Source organism: Sceloporus occidentalis, unplaced genomic scaffold (genome assembly GCF_023333645.1).
Source record: "Sceloporus occidentalis isolate IW3139 unplaced genomic scaffold, rSceOcc1.0.p SCAF_150, whole genome shotgun sequence".
Lineage (NCBI taxonomy): Eukaryota > Metazoa > Chordata > Lepidosauria > Squamata > Phrynosomatidae > Sceloporus > Sceloporus occidentalis.
The window spans coordinates 2,189,837-2,212,884 of NW_028317130.1; the positions used below are offsets into that span (position 1 = coordinate 2,189,837).

General features: G+C 40.1%; 1 protein-coding gene across 2 annotated transcripts in view; it reads left to right on the forward strand.

The window, feature by feature from the left end:
- The window catches only part of FOXJ2 (forkhead box J2), a 48,049-nt gene extending 26,999 nt beyond the window's left edge, over positions 1–21,050 (forward strand). Inside the window, exons 2-11 of one of the 2 annotated variants that reach the window (XM_089500193.1) lie at positions 4,174–4,526; positions 6,348–6,422; positions 7,324–7,392; positions 9,258–9,398; positions 9,669–9,867; positions 11,039–11,344; positions 14,834–14,932; positions 15,121–15,321; positions 16,986–17,084; positions 18,277–21,050. In XM_089500193.1, coding sequence (XP_089356319.1) covers positions 4,194–4,526; positions 6,348–6,422; positions 7,324–7,392; positions 9,258–9,398; positions 9,669–9,867; positions 11,039–11,344; positions 14,834–14,932; positions 15,121–15,321; positions 16,986–17,084; positions 18,277–18,356 — 1,602 coding nt within the window. In that variant the 5' untranslated portion in view covers positions 4,174–4,193 and the 3' untranslated portion in view covers positions 18,357–21,050. The remainder of the gene's footprint in view (positions 1–4,173; positions 4,527–6,347; positions 6,423–7,323; positions 7,393–9,257; positions 9,399–9,668; positions 9,868–11,038; positions 11,345–14,833; positions 14,933–15,120; positions 15,322–16,985; positions 17,085–18,276) is intronic. The other variant, XM_089500194.1, reaches the window with a different exon arrangement.
- The last annotated feature ends 1,998 nt before the right edge of the window (positions 21,051–23,048 follow it).

A 23,048-nucleotide genomic window follows, 5' to 3' on the forward strand; every position in this document is an offset into this window, starting at 1 on the left:
TGGGACTTGAGCATCCATGGATTTTGTTATCCACGGGGGATCTTCAAACCAAACCCCAGCGTATAACAAGGGTCCACTGTAATATCAATTAATTACACTTGTTACTTAAGATTTTTATTTATCATGAAATCAAATTAATGTTTAAAAATTTACTTTGATAAGAGGAAAAGGTTTTGAAACATTTTCCAGGTTTTTTTTTTTACTGTTTACATTTAGTTAATGGGACATATTACATTTCTTGTCAGTTTCTTGTACTCCAGAATCATGTTTGCAATTGACGTTTCCAAAATCTCTGCCAACAGAAGGTTTGTACACTTAGGTAACCTGAATATGCTGAACTTTCCCTTGTCTAAACTCTTGTAGAAATCTTGAAAGCTGGTTTCTCTGTGTTTATTTCGATAAGTTGTTGAGCACTGAAGTTTAATAACCTCTAGCTGTAAATGCGCAGGCAGTTCCTGTGAATCCACAGAGAAAGGATCTTCAATTAACTTAAATTTAATGTCATCTTCTTTGGATAGTGTCAGTCTTCTGTCAAACTCCTGGATCAAAAGTTCAATGGTGTTTGAATATTTTCCTCCTAACTCAGCATGTTTACACAACGGAATATCTTTCGTACACATAGAATCATAGAATCATAGAGTTGGAAGAGACCACAAGGGCTATCCAGTCCAACCCCATTCTGCCATGCAGGAAATCTGAATCAAAGCATCCCTGACAGATGGCCATCCGGCCTCTGTTTAAAGATCTCTAAGGAAGGAGACTCCACTACACTCCGAGGGAGTTTGTTTCACTGTCGAACAACCCTTACTGTCAGGAAGTTCCTCCTAATGTTGAGTGGAATCTCTTTCCCTGTAGCTTGCATCCATTGCTCCGGGTCCTAGTCGCTGGAACAGCAGAAAACAAGTTTGCTCCCTCCTCAATATGACATCCTTTCAAGTATTTAAACAAGGCTATCATATCACCCTATAACCTTCTCTTCTCCAGGCTAAACATCCCCAGCTCCCTAAGGTGTTCCTTATGGTTTCCAGACCCTTCACCATTTTGGTCGCCCTCCTTTGGACATGCTCCAGTTTCTCAACATCCTTTTTGAATTGTGGTGTCCAGAACTGAACACAATATTCTAGGTGGGGCCTGACCAGAGCAGAATAGAGTGGCACTATTACTTCCCTTGAGCTAGACACTATACCTTTATTGATGCAGCCTAAAATCGCTTTGGTCTTGTTAGCTGCCGCATCGCACTGTTGACTGTTCAACTTGTGGTCTACTTGGACTCCAAGACCCCTTTCACACATAGTCTCGTTCATCCAGGTGTCCCCCATCCTATATCTGTACATTTCATTTTTCCGCCCTAAGTAGCACATTTCTCCTTTTGACAGCTGGCTTTTGAATAGCCTCAGTTTCATTTTGAAAGCCTTTACTGCAGCAATAATTTGAAAAATAACTTGTTATTTCCCTTGAAACTGTAAATTCAGTTCATTTAGATGACCTGTGATGTCACATAAAAATACAGATCATTATTCCAAACTTCATTCTGCAGGTCTGGAATGACTTTTCAAGTCATTCTCTAAGAACTGAACAATTACTTCCCTGAGAGGAATGAAACGTTACAATACTTTCCCATGGCTCAACCAGTGAACTTCTGTGTGATAGAATGCATTGTTGCAGGTGGCACCAACCTCTTCAAAAATGGTTGAAATAACCTATATTTTAGTCCCCTTGAATGAATATAGTTTACAGTCAAAAGTGCCACTGACATTACATGGTCAAAATTCAAAACTTTCTGCATAACACTTGCAGATGCACAATGCAATGATGCTTATGTTACTTTTTACCAACAAACTCTACAACAAGAGTTACTGTGCCAAGGTTTTTCCCACAAATAGATGGAGCACCATCAGTACAAATGCCCACTAAGTTTTCAAACATTATGCCTAACTTTTAAGTTACACGCTTGTTCGCTTGATTAACAATTTTTTCCCCAATAGTTTGACCTCACATGGAGTACAAACTAACCAATTCCTTGGTTACTTCAAAGTTGTCATCAACACTTAGAACGAAAATCAGACGTTGAGCAATGTCAAATCAGTGCTCTCATCCATCACTAAAGAATAATATATTAATTCATTTACCTTCTGATTTAACTGATTGTTAAGGTTATTGGATATATCCGCTACTCTTTGCTGCATTGTCATGTGGGACAAACGTATATTCTCAAAAACACTTTTTTTGTTGGGACATAATCCAGAACCTCTAATCAGCAAACACTTCTTTATGAAGTTACCTTCAGTAAAAGACTTTCCAGCAGCAGCAATTATTTTCTGAATAAACTGCACTTTTAAAGTACTAAACATAATTTTATGTTAAACCAAATTGTATATAACACAGTTTTAGGGTACTAAAGTAAGTGACATTCAATCCATAAAAGGTGCTATTTATGTTTATTTGCATTTTTAAAAAAATATTCTTTGTTCTTGAAAAAAGTGTGTGTGTGTATGGGGGGGATCTCCCATTGCTTCAAAATCTCCAAAAAATTCTGTCTCTACTTCTCAGGGTCACATTGGCTTTCCATCCAGAAATGACCATTTTGCATTCTTACAAACTTTGCAAAGCAAATGATGCACACAAATTTCTGACAGTCTCCTGACCCTCTCATGTGCTTTTCAATAATGAAGAAAAGAAGAAGAAGAAGAAGAAAAAAGAACCAACTTCCAACTCTTTTTTTTTCCCCCTGGAGAGGACTCCTACTTTCCATTGGTACAAACTCTGTCTTCTCCTTTCTCCCACCCCTTCTAGTTTTCATTCATTCCCAAGCAAATAATTGTACAGTACAATACAGTACAGTACAATTTATTCATGAAAACCAAATACAGGGTTTAGCCATCAAATTACAAAAATGATTAAAACTTTTAAAAACTTTTACAGTCAGTTAGCTCTATAACATATAAATCAATATGTTTACACTAAAATTACAAAAATGTTTCATATTAAAACATATCACAATTTCCCATAATCCATTCAAATTAGTATAATGTATTTATTGCAGCTTTCCATGCAGGCCTTTATCCTCAAAATGTAATCTATGAACTTTATTGCACAGCGTTATGATAACGTTCTGGGAACTGAATGAGAATGGAACGTAGGGAAGTTTACTGCACAGTATGGGTCCCGTCGAGTTCCCATTCTGAGCTCAGTGTTCCAACAGCGTTCCAGGGTGAGAACGATGAAAAACAGTTCTCAGAAAGATGGAACGTTACCATACCGTTACATGAAAAGTTAGTGCTGTAATCTTATCCGTTCTTATATCTGTTCTGTCAGTCCTCATGTCCTGATTGGCTGAGACAATTTCCTCCTCTGCAGTCCTAGAGCGTCCAAAAAGCCTAATTCTCTTCTGGGTATGACACGGTGCCATGTTAACATGTAGGCATGATTTTCCTCAAAGCAGAAGCGGTTTTCCCCCCATATCATATTTAAACAAATGTTTACATGTGAATAGTTTCTATTTTTATGGATACACACACACACACACACACACACACACATATTTGTGTTTGTTTATGTGCATATATATACACATATGTGTGTGATATGTATATGCATGTATATCTTTTTATCTCTATGTATATATATGTGTGTGTGTATATATAATTGGTATTGATACTTACATATATATTAATATAAAAGATATAATCACAGATGCATATGTGTGTGTGTATATATATTGGAGATAGATATACATGCACACACACACACACATATATATATATATATCACATATACACAGAGACATATGATACAATATGAGAATGTACTCGGCAAAAGCACCCATTCAAGAGGGGTGCTGTGTGATATAAGGTGTTCCCGTTACACTATCATCCTGTTATTACTTCTCGAATGTGATGAGTCCCGTTCCCAGATCGTTTCGGAACTCTATGGGAACATTACAGGTTCTGATGCGATAAAATTCAAAGTTTAGCAGCTTTCACAGCAAATCTGGCAGGAAATAATTGTAATACTTTAAACTCTGGATATGTTTTTCAAATGAAAAACAACAATGTAGTTGTCTTTAGGGATGTGTTTTAGTCTTACCAGTGTTCGTGCTTGTGGGAGGGAAGAGCTACAGTATATGGCTTTGGAGTATTTCAACGTTTGATTATCTTTCTTTCTCCACCACAGATACTTTGGCCTCCAGCACCATGGCCTCTGACCTGGAAAGCAGCCTCACCTCCATTGATTGGCTCCCTCAGCTAACTCTTCGGGCCACTATTGAGAAATTAGGCAATGCTTCTCAGTCAGGCCCCCCTGGAGCAGGTCGGAAGTGCCCACCTGGTTCACCTACAGACCCCAATGCCACTTTGAGCAAGGATGATGCTGCAGTTCACCAGGATGGGAAGCCACGCTACAGCTACGCCACTTTGATCACTTATGCTATCAATTCCTCACCTGCAAAGAAGATGACCCTCAGTGAGATCTATCGCTGGATTTGTGACAACTTTCCATACTACAAGAATGCTGGCATTGGATGGAAGGTGAGAATGTCCAGCTACTTGCCCATGAGAACCAGGAGTTCCAGCTGCTCACCTATGAGAGCCCTATTCCCATTCTCTGCAGAGATGTACTCTCTATATTAGTATGACTATGTTGTTAGTGTACACTGTTCTTTACAGAGTGACATAAAAAGAAAATATAAGGATGCAAGGTGAGGGAGTGATAGAGACAAAGTGAAATGTTTTTATGTCAAAATTTAGCTGTACACATCTTTTCTATATACTCAAAGCCCTTCTTGTATTCTTTAACTGGATACAAGCTATAGAGAGTCATGTATCTACTCAGGTCCAGATATTTCTAAGGTAGTGATAGTCGTCATTTTTGTCAGTCTGACTCATAGGAACCAATTCTGTAAGGCAGGGTGGACAACACACAGTTAATGGGCCAAATATTCCTCCCACCATTATTCTCCAAGTACCTGCTGGTCCCTTCCCAGTTCATTTCACCTGTACCAAATTTGCCATTGTGGTAGGAGAAGATGAAAATCCAAAACCAAAACACCAAAAAGCAAACCAAAACCCTACACTATTCTCTCTTCAAAATGAAGTTCACATATTCCACATACCATATTTACAGTGCAAGTAAAATTGTGCTACTGGAAGTATTCTTCAGTTTTGATAAATTTGGTGGGGTGGGGATCCTAGCTGGGTTCAGGATTCCCTGGCCTCCAGGAGTTGCCCACCCTAGGTATAAAACATCTGGGCATAGAAACAGGGATTCAGACAACAGAGTCTGAGTACCTTATTGTGACCCTGGCCTGTTACATACTGCCAAAATAAAGCTGCTTCGGGTCTCTTTGGAGGTATGCTGTTTAAATGATGCATGCATCCTAAGAACCTGGAAGCTGCACCAAAGCTGCTCTCCAGTGCTTAGGAATGGAGTGTGGCTTTGGTGCGACCTCCGGACTCTTAGGACCCAGGCATCATTTAAATAGCATACCTCCAAAGAGACCAGAAGCAGCTTTATTTTGGCAGTCTGTAACAGGCCCCTGTGAACTTTCAAAGAGTTGTATCAGATGATATAGGTTTGTCAGTCAGCTGGCATGGTGATCTGGAAGCAAGAAAGCCAGAAAATCTGTTTACCTTAAACGTTTCTGAGGACAGTTCTTTTGGTACATATATCAGTTAGGTCACAACTGATGTAAACCTGCATATTAATATAATGTAGCATGCCAAGAAATCATACCTTTGCCAATGGATTGGAATGTCTGAATACAAGTTGAGTATCCCTTATCTGGAATTCCAAAATCCGAAATATTCTAAAAATCCAAAATTGTCCACATGGGTGGCCAAGATAGTGACATTTTTGCTTTATGATGATTCATTTTATACAAACTTTGTTTCATGTACAAAATTACTAAAAATATTGTATAAAATTACCTTCAGGGTATGTGTATAAAGTATACAGTATATGAAACATAAATGAATTTCATGTTTAGACTTGGATATCTCCAAGATTATGTATATGCAACAACACAACAACAACAAATTCCAAAACACTTCCAGTCCTAATCGTTTCGGATAAAGGAAACTCAACTTTTATATTTCAGTTCAGTGGTTGCTCTTTCCAGTTTTCTTTTGAATCTTTTTTGTTCTAGAACAGTTACTTGTAGGTCTGAAACAGAATGTTGAGGCAGGGGGTAGTTTTGGTTATTGTTGAAGAGTGGGTTATCAAAAAGTAGACGACACCTGTATTGCTGTTTGTGATCAGTTTATCCTCTTGCATAGAGATTGCCCTGTTAGTCCAATGGATTGGAGAATTTACTGCATATTTATTGCTGTTTTCTTCTGATCTCTTCCCAGAACTCAATTCGTCACAATCTGTCTCTGAATAAATGCTTTCGAAAAGTGCCTCGCCCCCGGGATGACCCTGGAAAGGTGAGAGATCTACCTTGGTTTAGCCAGCCTCATCATTCTCAATGTTGAATCTTCAAACCCCCATGAATTGCTAAATGAACACAACAAAGATAGAATAAAAATAGATTTTAAAAAAAATTAAAATCTGTACAGCTTTGTAGGAAAGTGATACATTGAAATTCATTGCTCAATTCAAAGAAGGGAAAAGGAAACATATTAGCTTTATCTGTATGTGTCAATATAATACTAATGAAATCTGGTATGGAAGGAATAACTTTGTCCTCTTCCGTATGTGGACATTTGAAAAGGCATTGAATCTTAGTATCTAGACCTATTTGTGTGCTAATGACCCCTGCAATAGAGGAAAATGAGTCACATTTCTTGAGATTTTACTGGATTCTTTCAGTGGTCATTATGTTTAACGTTTTAACACCAAAACTGCTATACTTGTCCAACCTGTTCTTCCTGAAAGAGTTTTATCAGAGACTGGAAGATGAATGAGATAAGATTGGCTCTTCCTTTCCATGGGCGTACCATCTGTGGATTAGAGTATCTGCGGAAGGCCCCACCCTCCTCAATTGTGGCATATGCAAGCGCCACACTGGCTACATGCATGTCACAGCATCATTGAGGAGAATGGGACTTGAGGTCACTCAGAATTTGTCATCAGCATGGGAGTCTGGAAAGGAACCTCAGGGATACAAAGGGCTGACTGTAGTAACATCTGAAGGGAAGGAAGGAAGGGAAAGTATTGCAAGAGAACATTGCAATGCAGAGAAAGGGCCTGTCCTGTGTAGCCAGTGCAGTTGATAGCCCTGACGGTCAGTGTGCTCTTTGGCATTCTGGATTGTGCTGCTGTTGTTTGTAACTCTGGTATGAAGAGTTTGTTACTCCTGTCACCAATAGATTATTTCTTTTCTAGGGTTCTTATTGGACAATTGATACGTGTCCTGATATTTCCCGGAAGAGACGGCATCCACCAGATGATGATGTGAGTGTGACTTTCCTATCCTTCCCCAAATATCAAAACATTTGTGAGAAGAGAAACAGGACAGCTTTTTAAAAAGAGACTGTGGAATTCAGCCCCCACCATCATGCTTTCATTTTAGGGTTTTTAAAAAAGAGGTTTGCTAGCTTTCATGGCCTTGAAATATTTTACAATATATGATCAATGCCTGCTGAAGTCTGATGGAATCAATTGCGTAAGATTTAATCATGAGGGACATGGAAGGCTCCCTTACCCTACGTTTTCTCTCTCTTCAGCTCAATCGTCTTCCGTGAATAGTAGAAATAGAACTAATTTGGGAAAAGTGCAAAATGCATAATAAACTGTTAAAATTTGTTTAATGTGTATTACTTTAGATATTCCTTTTGAACAAAATAAAATAATCAAACATATAGCAATAAAGTAAAATAGACACTTTTCTTGATTAGTGTGTATGTACCATATACACTTGACTATAAGTCGACCTTGTGGTAAGTCGAGGTAAACTTTTTGGTTTTTATATGACCCATGGATAAATTGAGGAATAAGTTGCGGAGCAAACCCAGCTGGGGAGAGACTTCAGGGTGATCGGTTGCCCCCCCCCCCACATCTTCCCAATTGGGCTTCCTCCTGGGGAGAAAGCCCAGCTAGGTAGAGGCTGCAGGATAATCAATTGCCCTCCACAGCATCTTTCCAGCTAGGAAGAGGCTGCAGGATAATCAATTGCCCTCCACAGCATCTTCCCAGCTGGGTTTCCATCTGGGGAGGGAGCCCAGGTAGGAAGAGCCTGCAGGGTAATTAATTGCCCTCCTCAGTTTCTTCCCATCTAGGAAGAGGCAATCGGCCAGCCTCCCCAACATCTTCCCAAGTGGGCTTCCTCCTGGGGAGGGAGCCCAGCTAGGAAGAGGCTGCAGGGTAATCAGTTGTCCTCCCCAGTGTCTTCCCAGTTGGGCTGTCCCTTCCAGAGGCAACCCAGCTGGGGAGAAACATGGATCGAAGTACCGCAATGTGTATATGTCGAGCCAGGTTTTTGGGGTCAATTTTTTAACCTAAATTTCTCAATTTATACACGAATATATACAGTACTTACAACAACAGTAACTATTAAAAGCACAGTAAATATTTATTAACTCATTCAGCCATGCCAAAGTAGAAAGGATGCAACATTTAGACTGCAGTCCTGTATGCATTGACCTTGAAGTAATTCCCACTAAGCATAGTGAAATGAAAACACTAGTTTCTGAGTAAAGCTGTATTTGTGGGCTAATTGAACAGTTAGATTAATCAGTAAAAAAAACCCTTTTAATCCACAAAATTGAAATTGATCAGGTAGTAGAATTTTTTTAAAAATGCATAATTTTTAGTGTAAGTAATTATAACAGTGGAAGATGACAAGCACAATCTTGAAAGAGGTATTTTCCTTTTTATTTCACAAGAGATACAGTGTCATAATGTGGCAGATCATCTAAAAAAGTTGCTTGTTTCAAAAATAGTTTTTAACTCATGTGCAGATGGAAGTGATAAATTGATTACTAAATTATAGCTCATACGAAGAACCAAAAATAATATAATTATCTGACTTACAGATAACCTGAGCTGAAACTTCTTTCTCTGTATGTTTGATAAGCTTGGCTGATGATTTTAAATAAGCTCACCAGATGTGAGACTAGTGTTGACCATGAGACATGAAATCTGATTTTCTTACTTAGTCTACCATGTTGTTGGACAGATTATTGTCTTTTAAAACTCTACACATGCCCCTCTCCATCGTTAATCATGTTTGTTTTTGTGTGTAAAATATGCAGTGGGCTTCTTTTGCTGCAACTTCTCTGATTATTCATTTCTTGCACCTGTTCATTCTTTTCCATCAGTTATCACAAGATTCCCCAGACCAAGAGGCAAGCAAAAGCCCACGGGGGTCTGTACCTGTTGGGGCAGAAGCATCACTGTCCCCTGAATCTACTCAGCAGCTGTCATTGCAAAGCACACCACCTATCGGCAATTACAGCCAGGTGAGTGAAGATAAGTTGAGTAAGAGGAGGCATCAATGAATCTGGAATGGGAAGAAACAGAGGAGGGAAACCAATGAGGGAGGCTAAAACAAGCGATAAGAAACTGGGTACTATGGCATAAAAAAGGGTCTCTAAAGTTGAAGTTGGTTTAAGGGAGCTTTGGCACAATGGAATGCCTTGAATATATATCAAGGCTAATAGCTGTGAGGGTGAGAGACTGTAAAAAGGTCTAACATCTTGAACTTAATTAATTCCCCTATTTGTCTTTAGCAAAGTGCAGTCCCAGTTGATGTGGCAGCTACAGTGGCAGGTGGACAGGGCCGCGAAGGAACAGAAGTGCCACCTCCACACTATAGTACCAGCAATGACTTGAAATTCTCTTATTCTGAGATCAACTTCCAGGACCTGAGCTGGTCTTTCCGAAATCTCTATAAATCCATGCTTGAGAAATCCTCTTCTTCCCAGCATGGTGAGTAACAGTACAAGGCATGATCTGGTGAAATGGAAGGGATATTTTCACCCTAGACATTTATTGTATCTATCAGCTTCTTTCACATGTTGAGGAAGGTCTCAGTGAATATATATACTGTGGTACATATATGAGGCCTGCAAGCAGTATCAAGCTATTGCTCTGGGTTTTTCAAGTCCCTTCCCACACCACTCTGGGAGTGTGAAATATTTTGAAATGGTGTGTTATATGGGTTTTTTGGCCTAGACAGTTCTGCTTTGAGATTGGTCAAAGCAAAACAGCAGGTATGTCTTCTGTTGTGAGAGTACTGTGATGGGTATCCTGGTTTCTTGCCAGGTTCTTTAGCCCAGGCTAGTAGAGTCTCTTTGGCCTAGATTGCCCCATCCCACTCTGCTCAACTTGCCTGAAGAGCAACTTAAAAGATCATTTGTCCCATTCTGAACTGAATATCTTGTTTTCTAGCTTTAACAATGAATTAAACATTGTTACTATGTACAGTTGGACCTCCATTCCATCCCCTCCCCATGGATACCAAAATCTGTGCATGCTCAAGTCCCGGTTTTCTAGATGGTGGTGTGGTGTGAATCCATGCACTAGCACAGCCGCATGCACGTGCCGCCATTAAGCAAAATGGGGCTTGCCGATTGCTGATGGTTAAATCTGTGGATGGCAAGTCCACCAATATGGAGGGCAGACTGTATAAAGGAAACTAGTATTTTTCAGGGTGTGTCTTTAAAGAAGTCATTTTTAGCTAGAGTGTTCAATTAGAAATTCAACAGGACAAAATAACAAGGTCCATGGCTGGATTATGCAAAGTGATAGAAATAGGTTGCAGATAGATGATAATGTACAGTGCATTCTTCAGCTCCAGAGTACCGTACTTTAAATTCTGTGATTCAATTGTAGCCACTGGAGGGCACTATCCCATGGGTTGTGTTTTCTGTTCCTTAACTTTCACAGAGAAGAAGACTAAGAACCTGCGGACTGAGTCTGCTCTTAAGTCTGAGAAGGACAAAATAGTAAAAGTGTTCTAGAAATGTGGCCTTCACTTTGATAATTGAAAGGTTGATATCTTGCTTTATAATATTTGGAACTGTAGAGGGCTTCAGTTCTCTTCCTTCTTTTAATTTACATATTTCAATGTTTTTCCCCTCTTAATCCTTTTTTTCAGATTTCTCTTCCCTCCTGGGTGACATGCAGCCCTCCAACCACAATTACTATATGTACCAACAGCAACAGGTGCCCTCATCAGTGGGAGCACCACCCCCACTCCACACTCCAACCTCAGAAGGTTGTCCATCCCAGGGTAGCAAGCAACAAGGTGACAGCTATGGACCCCCACCTGTGATGTCCATTCACCCATCCTCAATGCAGCATGGAGGATATCACCAACATCAACAGCACCATCCACACCCCCATTCACAGCAGCAGCAGCAACAACAACAATCACAGGCTTCCATCAATAATGCTAGCTTTGGTGAGTTTCAGTTTACAAAAGAACCATCATTGCCTCCTGTTAACCCCCAAATTAACTTGTTTTAAAGCCAAAAAAGTAATATTAAAAAAGAAAATTGCTACTTATAATGAACTACTTCCATGCTTTGGTTTGGACTATGCCATATAATAAGCTGTTAGTGCAGGGTGTAAGAACTTTTTATGTGTTCCTTTATGTGTTCACTTCACATGCTACTTGTTAGGTAGTACTTTGCAAAACTCTTATCATAATAGGTTTCACCTCTGTACATGAATGTCTGGTGGTAAACCAACATTGCCTTTCCAGCCGAGCACCTCAGATATTAACTGAGGTGATGGTCACTGATAATGAGATTTCTCCTAGAAGTTCCTGTGTTAAGTTCCTGGTGGCGCAGTGGTTAAATGCCTGCACTGCAGCCACTCACTCGAAACCATAAGGTTGCAAGTTCAATCCCAGATAAAGGGGCTCAAGCTTGACTCAGGCTTGCATCCTTCTGAGGTCGCTAAAATGAGTAGCCAGCTTGTTGGGGGCAATTAGCTTACAGTTGTAAACCACTTAGACACTGTTAGTTCAGTATGAAGCGGTATGTAAACGAAGCTGTTTTTAATCTAAACCAGGATTTCTTAGTTGGTGGAGAAGGAACCATCCAAGAAAGGATTAATTCCAGTTGCTGACCAGGTGAGGCAAGGGATCACATGTTATTTTTGAAGACTAAAGTATACAATGTGACAGCACATTCTAACAGGTCAGCAACTACTTCATCAACTTTATCAGCTCATGTTCCCCTGGAAGAAATTTGCAGAGCAGCAATTTGGGTTACCTCCACTTTTACAAAATATTACAGGCTGGACAAATTCACCTCCACCAAGGCTTCCTTTGGTAGAAGGAAGCTCCTGCAAGTCCTGTTGGACTAATCTAATTCCTTTCCACATTCCCTCTCAAGGTTATGTAAGCTAAGATAATTTCCATTCTTGGCTCCTTTTCTGCAGGCTAAGAATGGCACACTGGGGAATTTACCATGAAGGTTCATTCTAGCCAAGGAAGTGGAGCCATACGGTTCTAGTCATTGGTGGCAAGATTATTTTTCATTTTTTCAGAAGCATCTTTCTGTTCACCTTTTTCCTTTTTCTTGGCTTGGAAATGAACAAAGGAGGAGTTAGGGATCCAATAAGAAATACTCTTCAAAAATAACATGTGATCCCTTGCCTTGTCTTGAGTGGTGACTGGAATTAACCCTTTCTTGGCTGGGTTTTTCTCCTTGGCCAGAATGGGACATTCACGGTAAGTTCTCCAATGTGCCAACCAAAGCAAAACTTCTGCTGGGGTGGGCTGCTCACAGTACTGTCAATTCAGTACAGGGAAAAGAGGAAGGATGTTGCATTCTCTGTTTTTGTTCTAGGAGAGAGGTTTCTGTTCCAGTCAGGTTTGAGGAACCATGTACGTACATTCCCATTTGGATTACTGCAATGTGTAGGGTTGTTTCCAAAGATAATTCAGAAATTCCTATTACTGTAGTTGGTTTTGAATGGCTTGCTTTTGTGGAACATCTTGGCTTCCTTAAGAGAACTTCATTGGCCAAGTCACTTCAAAATACTGATGCTTGCTTTAAAGCTCTCAATATCTTGGGACCCAAGTACTTAAAAGAGCATATCCTCATGTATCCTACCTATCTGCTAAGGTCATCAGCCAATACCTTTCTGCAAATTCTGCTTGCATCAAAGTTAAAGTCTATTACTATTAGCGGGAGAGAGAGATGTCAGTAGTGAGATACCAGCTATAGAATGCCCTGACCAAGGAAATACGCATGGCATCAGCTTTACTGTCTCTTATGCACCAGGCAAAACCATTTTTTAAAAACCTTTTAAATTTTTTTGACTCTAACTGTACTTTTATCTGTCAGAGGTTTTTTTTTCTATGTGTTGTCTTTATTTCTTGTTTTAATTTCTGTAATGGTTGTTGTGTGCCTTCAAGTCATTTGACTTATGATGACCCTAAGCCCTAAAGTGAACCTATCATGGAGTTTTCTTGGCAAGATTTGTTCAGAGGGTGTTTGTCTTTACCTTCCTCTTAGGCTGAAAAAGTGTGACCTGACAAAGGTCACCCAGTAAGATTACATGGCTGAATGGGGATTTGAACCATTGTCTCCAAATTGCAGTGCAGCATTCAACCCACTATACACTGGCTCCCAGTTTCTGCAAAATGCCATTGATAAAAGGCAATGTATACATATTTTTAAAAAATGAGGGAATGCAGATTACATTGAATAAACAGACTTTCTTGAAGTGAGTCCTGGAGCAATTACTGAAGATGGTCAAGGAGGAACGTGCCAAGGTTGGATTAATGCTGAACATTAAAAAAACCTGAATAAAATGACCATGGAGCATCTACAAGAATTCATCCTACACAATGGGAAAATCGAAATAGTCCAAAATTCCCATACCTTGGTTCAAATACTGATCAGAATGGAGACTACAGTCAAGAAATCAGAAGAAGACTAGGATTGGGAAAGGCATCTATGAAAGAACTGGATAAGATCATAAAATGTAAAGCCATTACTCTGAACACTAATGTGATGATCGTCCAAGCCATTGCATTCCTTGTCACATATATGGATGTGACAGCTGGATAGTGAAGAAAGCCGATAAGAAGAAAATTAGCTCATTTGAGATGTGGTGCTGGAAAAAAGTACTGAGAATATCGTGGACAGCCAAGAAGACAAACGGGTTCTATAACAGATCAGGCCTGAATTCTCTCTGGAAGCCAAAATGACTAAACTGAGGCTGTCATACTTTGGTCACATCATGAGGAAAAATTAATACAGTCATCCCTCCATATTTGCAGCTTTGATATTTGCAGATTTGATTATTCACGGATTTCATTAATATGTTCTCTCTAAGACTGTCTAGGTCCTCCAGTGCAACTCTGTGGTCAACTTTAACTAAAAGTTGCACTGAAAGACCATTTGTAGCTACTCCAGTGCCATTTTATGGTCAGTGTATGTTGGACATTGCCCACAGAGTTGCACTGGAGGACCTAGAGATTCCTAGAGAGGTGTCCTCTCAGGTAAAAACAGTGTTTTTGTTATTTGCGGTTTTTCCATATTCACGGGGGTCTTGTTCCCCTAACCCTAGCGAATATGGAGGGACAACTGTAATTAGAAAACACAATGATGCAAGGAAAGGTATAAGGGTAGAAAGAGAGGAAGACTGCATGCCAGATGGCTAGACTCAATCAAAGAGACCACAGGAGCCATCATGACCTGAGCAGAGATGTAGAGGTCAGGGGGGCTTGGTGATGTCTTATCTACAGGGTAACCATGAGACAAAGTTGACTTGAAGGAAGTTAAAAAAAACAACTTGAATAGAGGAGAACTTTTTTGTTTTTTGCAATTCAAAGTGTTGGTGAGAAATATAAAGGGAAATAATCATTTTTAAATGTAAATTATGGGAGGGGAGGGTAGCATATCATTTTGATTGTTTTGACTTTATCTAGCATTTCCTGAGTGGTGCTCCAGCATTGATTCCCTAAAAGAAAGTTTCAAGATGGTGAATCGACTCAACTGGTCTAGCATTGAACACTCCCAGTTCTCAGGTAGGTCATGTCATGTTCCCTCCTTACATTCTCCATTCTGTCTCTTAGACAGCACCCTGGTAAAGGGGAGGGAAACAGTCCTCCACAAGTTTAGGGGGGAAACAAAAAATAGTGAAGGAGCTCTTAGACAAGAGTAGAGAGCAGTGATATCTAGTTTCTTACCTCTCTCTTTCTCCGGCCTCCTGCAGAGTTGATGGAGAGTCTGCGCCAAGCTGAGCGTAAGAACTGGACCCTAGATCAGCATCACATTGCCAACCTCTGTGACTCCCTCAATCACTTTCTCACCCAGACCGGTCAGCTCCCTCATCTGGGAGGCCCACAGCAGCCTCCCCGAATCTCCGAGTCCTGTGCCATGAATAGTGGCAAACAAGAGCAGCCCATGAACCAAGGTACTTAGCTGGGCATTCTGGGAGTGTACCTGCCATGCCAGGACAGTGGGTCCAACAGAATCAAAGGAATACTATAGCCTGTTCTGTGGCATTGTTGCCAAGGATGGGTTAAATCCTCACCAGGTTTTGAGTGCAATCAAGGCAATTCTTGTGTTTTTGTGATATCTAGTCTATCCCCCTAAGATTTTACCTCACCTTGGTTTATTTTGCCTAATCCCTTAGTAAACTGGGAGAAGGGGAAGTAGAGGATAGTTACATATTCAAAGGCAAATGCCACCTTGAAAAGATCTATATGTCATTAGTGACCAGATTGTATATTTTACCTGAACGCATCAAAGAAAGTAGCACCCATTTGGTGCAGTGGTAACAATTATCACTACCATGGGAGAGGTTTTTCCCTCCCATTGATTATATGCTCAACTTTTTACCAAATGGATTGATAAGCCTGATGAATAGTTTTATCAACTACAGATCCTGTGGCAGATGCATGTCTGTGCATGCTTTTACTCTGTTTTACACAGAAATTAAACTATACCTCAAGATGGTGTATGTATGTGATTCTTTTTGAAAAGGCCAAGACCAGAAGCACAATATTCCTGCCAGTCTCACCTTTTACCTACCTGTTATGCTTCTAACATGAAAAACTTGGGGAAAATTAACCAGGAACCTGATTATCACTTAGGAAACTTTTCACAGTTATCTCTTACTCATGAAAAAATTTAAAAAGTTTTTTATGACCACTGATATATTTTTTAAAAAAAGAAAGAAAAGATTTTATAGTTTTATTCAAAGACTTTAGCCTATACAGGATTATTTGAAGATTTTGAGGCACCTCAGCTGTCTCACATCCAGAATGAGATTACATCATATCTCCTAGTCACCCATTTCCAAAGATTTTGTATTGTCTATAATTAGATACTGGGCTATATTATTTTATCCAGGCCATAGCAGTGATAGAGCTTTGATTAGACACTATGCAAAAACATCTGAATATTTTGATACTTCATGTTGCATCTTACCTTGCTTATTCCAGGATAGCAAAGGCATTATTGTAGTACAGTAGTCACTCCTCTGTTCCCTTGTGGCATGTAAGAGATAACTCCAGGTAACCAGTGGGGAATTTATTTTAAGGCTGAAAAGAATTTATCTTATTTTTTTTCCTTTCATGCTGCTGATATAGCCCAAAAATGCATTAGTTTGTGGAGGCAGGAAAGCTAGTAAACATGTTTGTAACCTAGGAAATGTGGATTTAACTGTAAGAATTGATCTAGCAAATTTATGTCAGTGCATACACCTATAGTTATTTGTAAAAAAAAAAGAGTAGGTGATTACCTACAGAAAGCAAATAATTGCACTAAAAACATCTGTACTTTGCTGAATATGGAAAGCTATGCACATATATAATGAGGTTTTCTTTTTCTTTTTTTATTAAGAAAATTGCTGTTAACAGGATTTCCATATGTTTGTTTGTAGAAGAAGCAAATGGTCAGAAAACTTCAACTTAATAGAAACTATCCCTTGTCTAAATCTAAAGGGGTGTTACAAATCAACTGAAAACATGGAAGGGCTGTATAGATGGTATTGATCCTACCCTAATCTTTCACATTCCCATGCTCCAAGCACATAGCTGAGGCTATTGATTCTGTTCCTCTTTTATCTCCTAGTGAACTCTTATGGTCAGCCACAGCCTCCCCATCTCTACTCTGGGCCATCTCCAATGTACCAGATTTCTACCCAAGATACGCCAGGGTATAATCGTCCAGGTAAGGTGATCGTGTAAGGTGCTGTATAATCAATTTGTTAGTCATTAAGGTGCCAGAAGTCCCTTTGGCCTGGGACAGACTCCCTGAAAAGGGTGGCCTGCCAGTGGCCTACTTTCCTCTGGAGAGTCAAAAGGCTAGTACTGCAGTTGTATTAAAATGAGAAGAGCCATAAATTAGGTCTGAGAAGAAGGAGAATGGAATGAAGAATATCCTAGAAGGCAGTAGCCAAAAATCAGCATTATATGGATGACAGTAAAATGTGATTGAACATATGATAGCAGTTCAGAGAAAAGAAACATCCTTCCTTTCATACTGTATCAAATGAGGCATCTAGCTTGGAGAAGCTGGGAGAAACAAGCCTGTTCTCTCTCTTTGCAATTTTTCCATATTTTCTCTTCTCCTTGTATATACCCATCAGACTGAAATTTGTGTACAGTAGCACCTCCCAATTCATGGGGGATCTGTTCCGGGACCTCCCTCCCATGAAAATGACAACTCGCAAATATTCAAGTCCCACTGAAAATAATCATGTGTGCACCCAATATGCACGCCCCTCCCGCAAAGAGCAAGACCGCAAACTCCAAGTCCGTGAAAAGGAAGGAACAATTGTATTTGATAATACAGTATATATTTTTCTGAACACATACCGTTTTTTCTGAATACAAAACTTGAGGTGTATCCTCTTGATGTGAAATTTAACTTACTTTGTCTTAGAATGTTTTTGCTTCAGTTGAAAATTGTATTTATAGCAGTCTTCACAAATGCAATGCCATTCAGCTATAATACAATTACATCTCCCATCATTCCTAGCCATCATGACCATTGGCCTGTATTGTGATTCCTGTTGTGATATCCATGCTGCATATAATATCTTCAACTGAATAGTTTTTATTTCAAATAGTCTCTCATATTTGCCTAGGCTTTCAATTGTTAGGCTTGGTGAAAGTGCTAAATAATTTTCAGAATATCAGATAGAAAACAACTAGTGTGTGGTTATGTGAATTATTAGTATTTAGGTAAACTAATAATGAAGAATATTATTTATGGCCCAGAGCGTGGGATGTTTGTGGAGTTAAACACCTTATGCCCCTACCTTTTTAGCAGAGGCAGAATGAATGAAATATACTAATTCATCAAAAATTCAAAATAACAGATCATTGATTGTCCTTCTCCTTTTCTGCCATATATTCAGGTCATCATCTGGTTCAGCGGCCACCTCCAGGTGCCAGTGAGGAAATCCCTGATGATTTCAACTGGGATTTGATCACCTAGCAAGTTAGAGACTTGATAGCACATCCCTCGTGTAGGGTGTGGGAAGGAGAGCCTAGGTTTCTGGTCACAGGCCAGCACCCTTGGTCTCTTTCCTTGCCTGTATATAGATATATATTCTCTACTTCGCCAGAGAAGAAGTCGCAAGATGCTGCCGAAGATAATCCTTTCTTGCGCTCCCTGTTTTACCTTCTTTTCTTCTTCGTTATCATCATCATCATCAGTAATTGTGCACAGCCCTCCCGCTCCATCTACCAGCTTCGGATTTTACATGTTTATTGGCCCTTGTGTGGGATGGAGAGAAAGAAGACTGTTTTGTGGTGCCATGAGAAGACCTCAGATGGAGGATTTCTTGAGGGCATCTTTTTCTTCCTCTAGCACTTGCGTCTAACAATCCCTCTTTTCCTCCATGGTAGCCAGTGACTTTTTTTTATTGGCTATGAGAGAGTGAGAGAGCCCTGTGGATCTTGAGAGTCTGTAATAATTATGTTCTTTCATAAATGTTGTAAAAAAAAAAGGGGGGGGAGGGGGGCTAGACTGGTGTTGAAGGGAGATTTGTGGACTGTCTTACATCAGAAAGGGACAGCTAGAAAAGTAATGGAATAACCAAGGCAGAGAATGGGAAGCTTTAGGGTGTGGTAAATAGCTGTGGTTTGACAAAAAGAGAGAGGCCCTGAATGGAAAGCAAAGACTCATTTTGAGACTGAAACACTGTAGTTAGGGGTCTGCTGCTTGTGGGGTTGAGTTTCTGTGGAAGATGAAGGGGGCCTTTGCCATTTTTCTACACTGCCTTTTTTCAATCACTGCCATTTTGCACTTGCCCCCCTTGGCAGATGAAGAAAGCTTGACAGTTGTGACTTTTAACAGCATCATGTGGGTTGGGTACCGAGATCTAGCCAGACTCCTCAGGGCTCATCATATCACACTTTTTTCTCCTTTGCCTTTTCTCATAATGCAACAAAGCACTTACCTGAATATGCTGATAAAACATATAAATCAAGAAGTATTCCTCTCCCCTGCAACTTTTGTTTAACTTGTGAATTTCACTTCCCCTCAAATTCTTTTAAAAGGGGCTGTGGCTTGTAATGCAAGGGAAGAAGCTGAGAGTGTCTTCTCTGCCTTATATGAAGAAGTGATTGATGTGAATGATCTAATGTGAAAAGAGGAATGTATAGCTGAGTTGAGGTTGGTGGGTGGAGTTTAAAACTCTCCCATTGAGACTAATAGGCACCTTGCTGCAGGAGATATGGAAAATGAATAGCTGGGAAAGAAAGTTAAAAAGGCTCCTTCCAAATCAGGTGTGATGAACAAGGTCAGATATTCAGTTGTATGGTAGTCCTTAGGATAGGGGTGGCATGCACCAGAGCAAAGAGGGTTGTACCTTTCCATTTCTACTGCCTCAGAAGGCTGCACAGAACCTGAGCAGTCACCATTTGAGGCAACCAGAAGTGATGACATGTTATTCTTGGTCACCTTTGAGGCCTTTTTTGAAGGGGGAAGGGTGTTCTTGTTTTGAGGTGTGGGAGCTTCTTAAACAGCACTTCATGGCACTTTCAAGCACTTAGAACTGATGGGGAAAGATTTTTTTTGGCCAAAAATAAGGTGCGTGTCCAATTTGGGTGGTGATGCTGGGGCTTGAGAGTATCAGTAGGGGGTCCCACAGGCCATGCTGGGCCTGCCTGTGACCTGTCGTCTGCACAGTTTCTAACTCTGCCATAGGAGGTATTAAAGGGCAGCAGTGCCAATTTGGAACTTGATTTCAGCTGGATCTGATTGGGTGGCCCCTCCCCGCTGCTTTGTGTTCAGTTTCAGGTGTGACTCTCTTTTGCCAGACCTCTTGTTACTCTTCATGCTCTTCCAACTAAAGCCTGCTTTGTATGTCAAGGGGAAATTAAATTGGAAGCAAAACCATCATGGAAATGTCCTATGCCAGGGGTGGGAAAGTTCTGTAGTACCATTGCTTTTAACTTGCTGTTTCATTGGATTTGGGAGGGAGGGACATTTGTGGTTGTTGGGGGAACAGTCATCGTGTGTTCTGAGAGGAGTGAAGAGTCCCTGAGCTAAACTCATGGAAAAGTTATGACCGTTGCCTGCACTTTTTCCTGCACAAGAGGACTGTGATACGACCAGAAGGGCCTTGGTGAGATTCTCTGGAACATAATGTAGAGGTGACTTTCCCTTCTGATACCAATCAGTGCTTTATTTGAGAACAAGAGCCACAGAAGGGTACACTTGGCATTTCAAAGAACATGGGGATGGGGTAGGGGAAAAAGAAGATCATGCCATTAGGTATTAAAAGGCTCCTCATTCAGTTGTTCTGTTGCACCTTGTTTGCATATGTAAATATATGCCAGTCAGTGTGCATATTAGCTCCATCCTCCATTTGCCTCTGAATTAACTGTATCATTTTTGAGCGGGTTAGTATTGGATTGGGCACATGGAGTCACAGACTCATCACTGGAATTCTGCACTGAGGATCTGACATGGCTTGTCCTGGAAAAGGAATCAGCGCAAAGGGTGGGCAGGGCTGGGCAGCCTGCTGGTTTGCCAAGGAGAGGAATCCCTCATCTGCCCACCAGCTGCAGTGCAACCCAAAATGCTTTATGTCAAGGAAATGAGAGAGGGGTGTGGCCTCACAAATTTATTTTTGTGCATGCTTTCTTAATTAAAAAAGTGAATGTTTATGGTTTAAGTGTTTTTGCTCCCCTGTTTTGATTTGTTCATGGCAGGTTGCATCATAAAATCTACATTCCTGGGAAACAGCTTCTTTTTGAAACAAGCCTGCAGTTTTAAATGGCTTGATTCCAGACTATTTCTTAACCTTGTACTAACACACACTGCCCAGAATTGTGTACGAGTCAACGTGTAGGTAAATCCCATTAAACCATAAGGCCAGTTTTAATTGTGAAGAATAGGACTGAGACCACTGAATGTTAGTCATAATCCGATCCCAAAGACAACAGTAATGTGCAGTGTTAAGACATGGCTTCAAGTCTCAGAATCCAGGAAGGTGGCTGGAAAAAAATATTTCCAGTAACTGCAGAAGGCTCTATGCTGAGACTTCTGATTAGTAAAATTAGAATTATGTAAAATAATAAAAAGTGTGAATAGATTTTACATGCCCAGGTGAATGTTGAAATAAGTAGAGCTGTGCTAAATCAACCTTCACCTAATTCAGGATCCTGCTTTCTGTAGTAGCTAAGCAAATGCCCTTGGGAAACTCACAAACAGACCATAAAAGCAGTGGTCTTCACTAGCAACTAGTTAGTTCAGTGGCTTTCTAGCTCTACATTTGGGGATTTGAATAGGCATGATTATCTTCCATTGATAAAACTGTTCCCCATTAATTTGTCCAATCTTTTGAAAGCAATTCATGCTATAGACTTATCACTATATCTGGGAGGTCCATAAATTAACAATGTACTGTGTAAAATTCCTCCTTTCTACCCTGAATCTCTTATCAGTTTCATTTGATGACTTTGAGATATAATATGAGAGAGATAAAAAACATTTGTTACCTATTTTCATCACATTGTCCTTAATTTTATAAACATTTGCTCAGCTTACAACTCATTTCTCTAAGGTACAGAAATGCTTTGATTGCTTTGGCCCCAAGGTTTAGTTCATTGTACACTGTTTGCATCTAGGTCTCCATTTTTCAGATCGGATACTATTCACTCCATTACACTAAATTGAATTTTCAGAAATTCTGCTGAGTGAAGATTTAGAGGTAGAACCATCAGACTTGGGAGGTCTGTGATTCCAGCAAGACAGGAATCCATTCATCGGCTTAGATCTTGTTCACAGTGCATTTCTGGCCGGGCACCTTCCAGGCCTGAGGCTGTAAGAAACCTTTAAATGATTTTATGGTGTGTACTTCCTTGGTTACTCTTATTCAGAGGATTCAAAGGCAGAGATTATGATCAAATCTGGTGTCATGTGAAAATTGTTTTAACTTGTTTTTCCCCACAACATTGCTTTTGCTGAGATTGGCAGTGCATTGAGCAACCTTTGCTTTCAAAAGGGAAGTGACCTTTTGAATGTAGTCAACGCGGCCCATGGGCATTTTGGTGGGGCATGTTTCATTTCTGAGATTCAGTGGACTTGCTGCTGAGTTTAGGGGTAAACAGTAGGAAATCCAATGTCCCAGTTTAATCCCAAAGGGCTTCTCATCTGGCCCACATCAAAGGGAATCATTTTATGTGCTTAACCACTTTTTCCAACTTGAGCCTGAAATACAGACAATGAACTCTCACTCCAGTTATGAATATCAACAGACTGCTAGAGCCTGCCCTTCATGCATGTCAGCTGTATACTTGCTCTTGGTCTACACGTGCAAAAGGTGAGGTGGTGGAGTCCCAAGATAGTGAAATGGACTGTAGCAATTTAGAATTTGGGAGGGGGAGTGAAGTTATTCAATGTTTTGAATTATCCCATATGTTAAAGGTTGCTTTTTTAAAGCATAGCAAGTTAAACATAATGGAATGTGGGATGAGCTAGAAACTTTTCTGATATACATTTGTACTTCCAAGGAATATGCATTTTTAGTACATAGCAAGAAAATATAAATGCCTTTCCCATAATAGTACACTTTTACCACCTCATGCTTTTTCCTTTGTTACTCAGATACATAGGGCCTGAACAGACAGGCCAAAATAAAGCTGCTTCGGGTCACTTTGGAGGTATGCAGTTTAA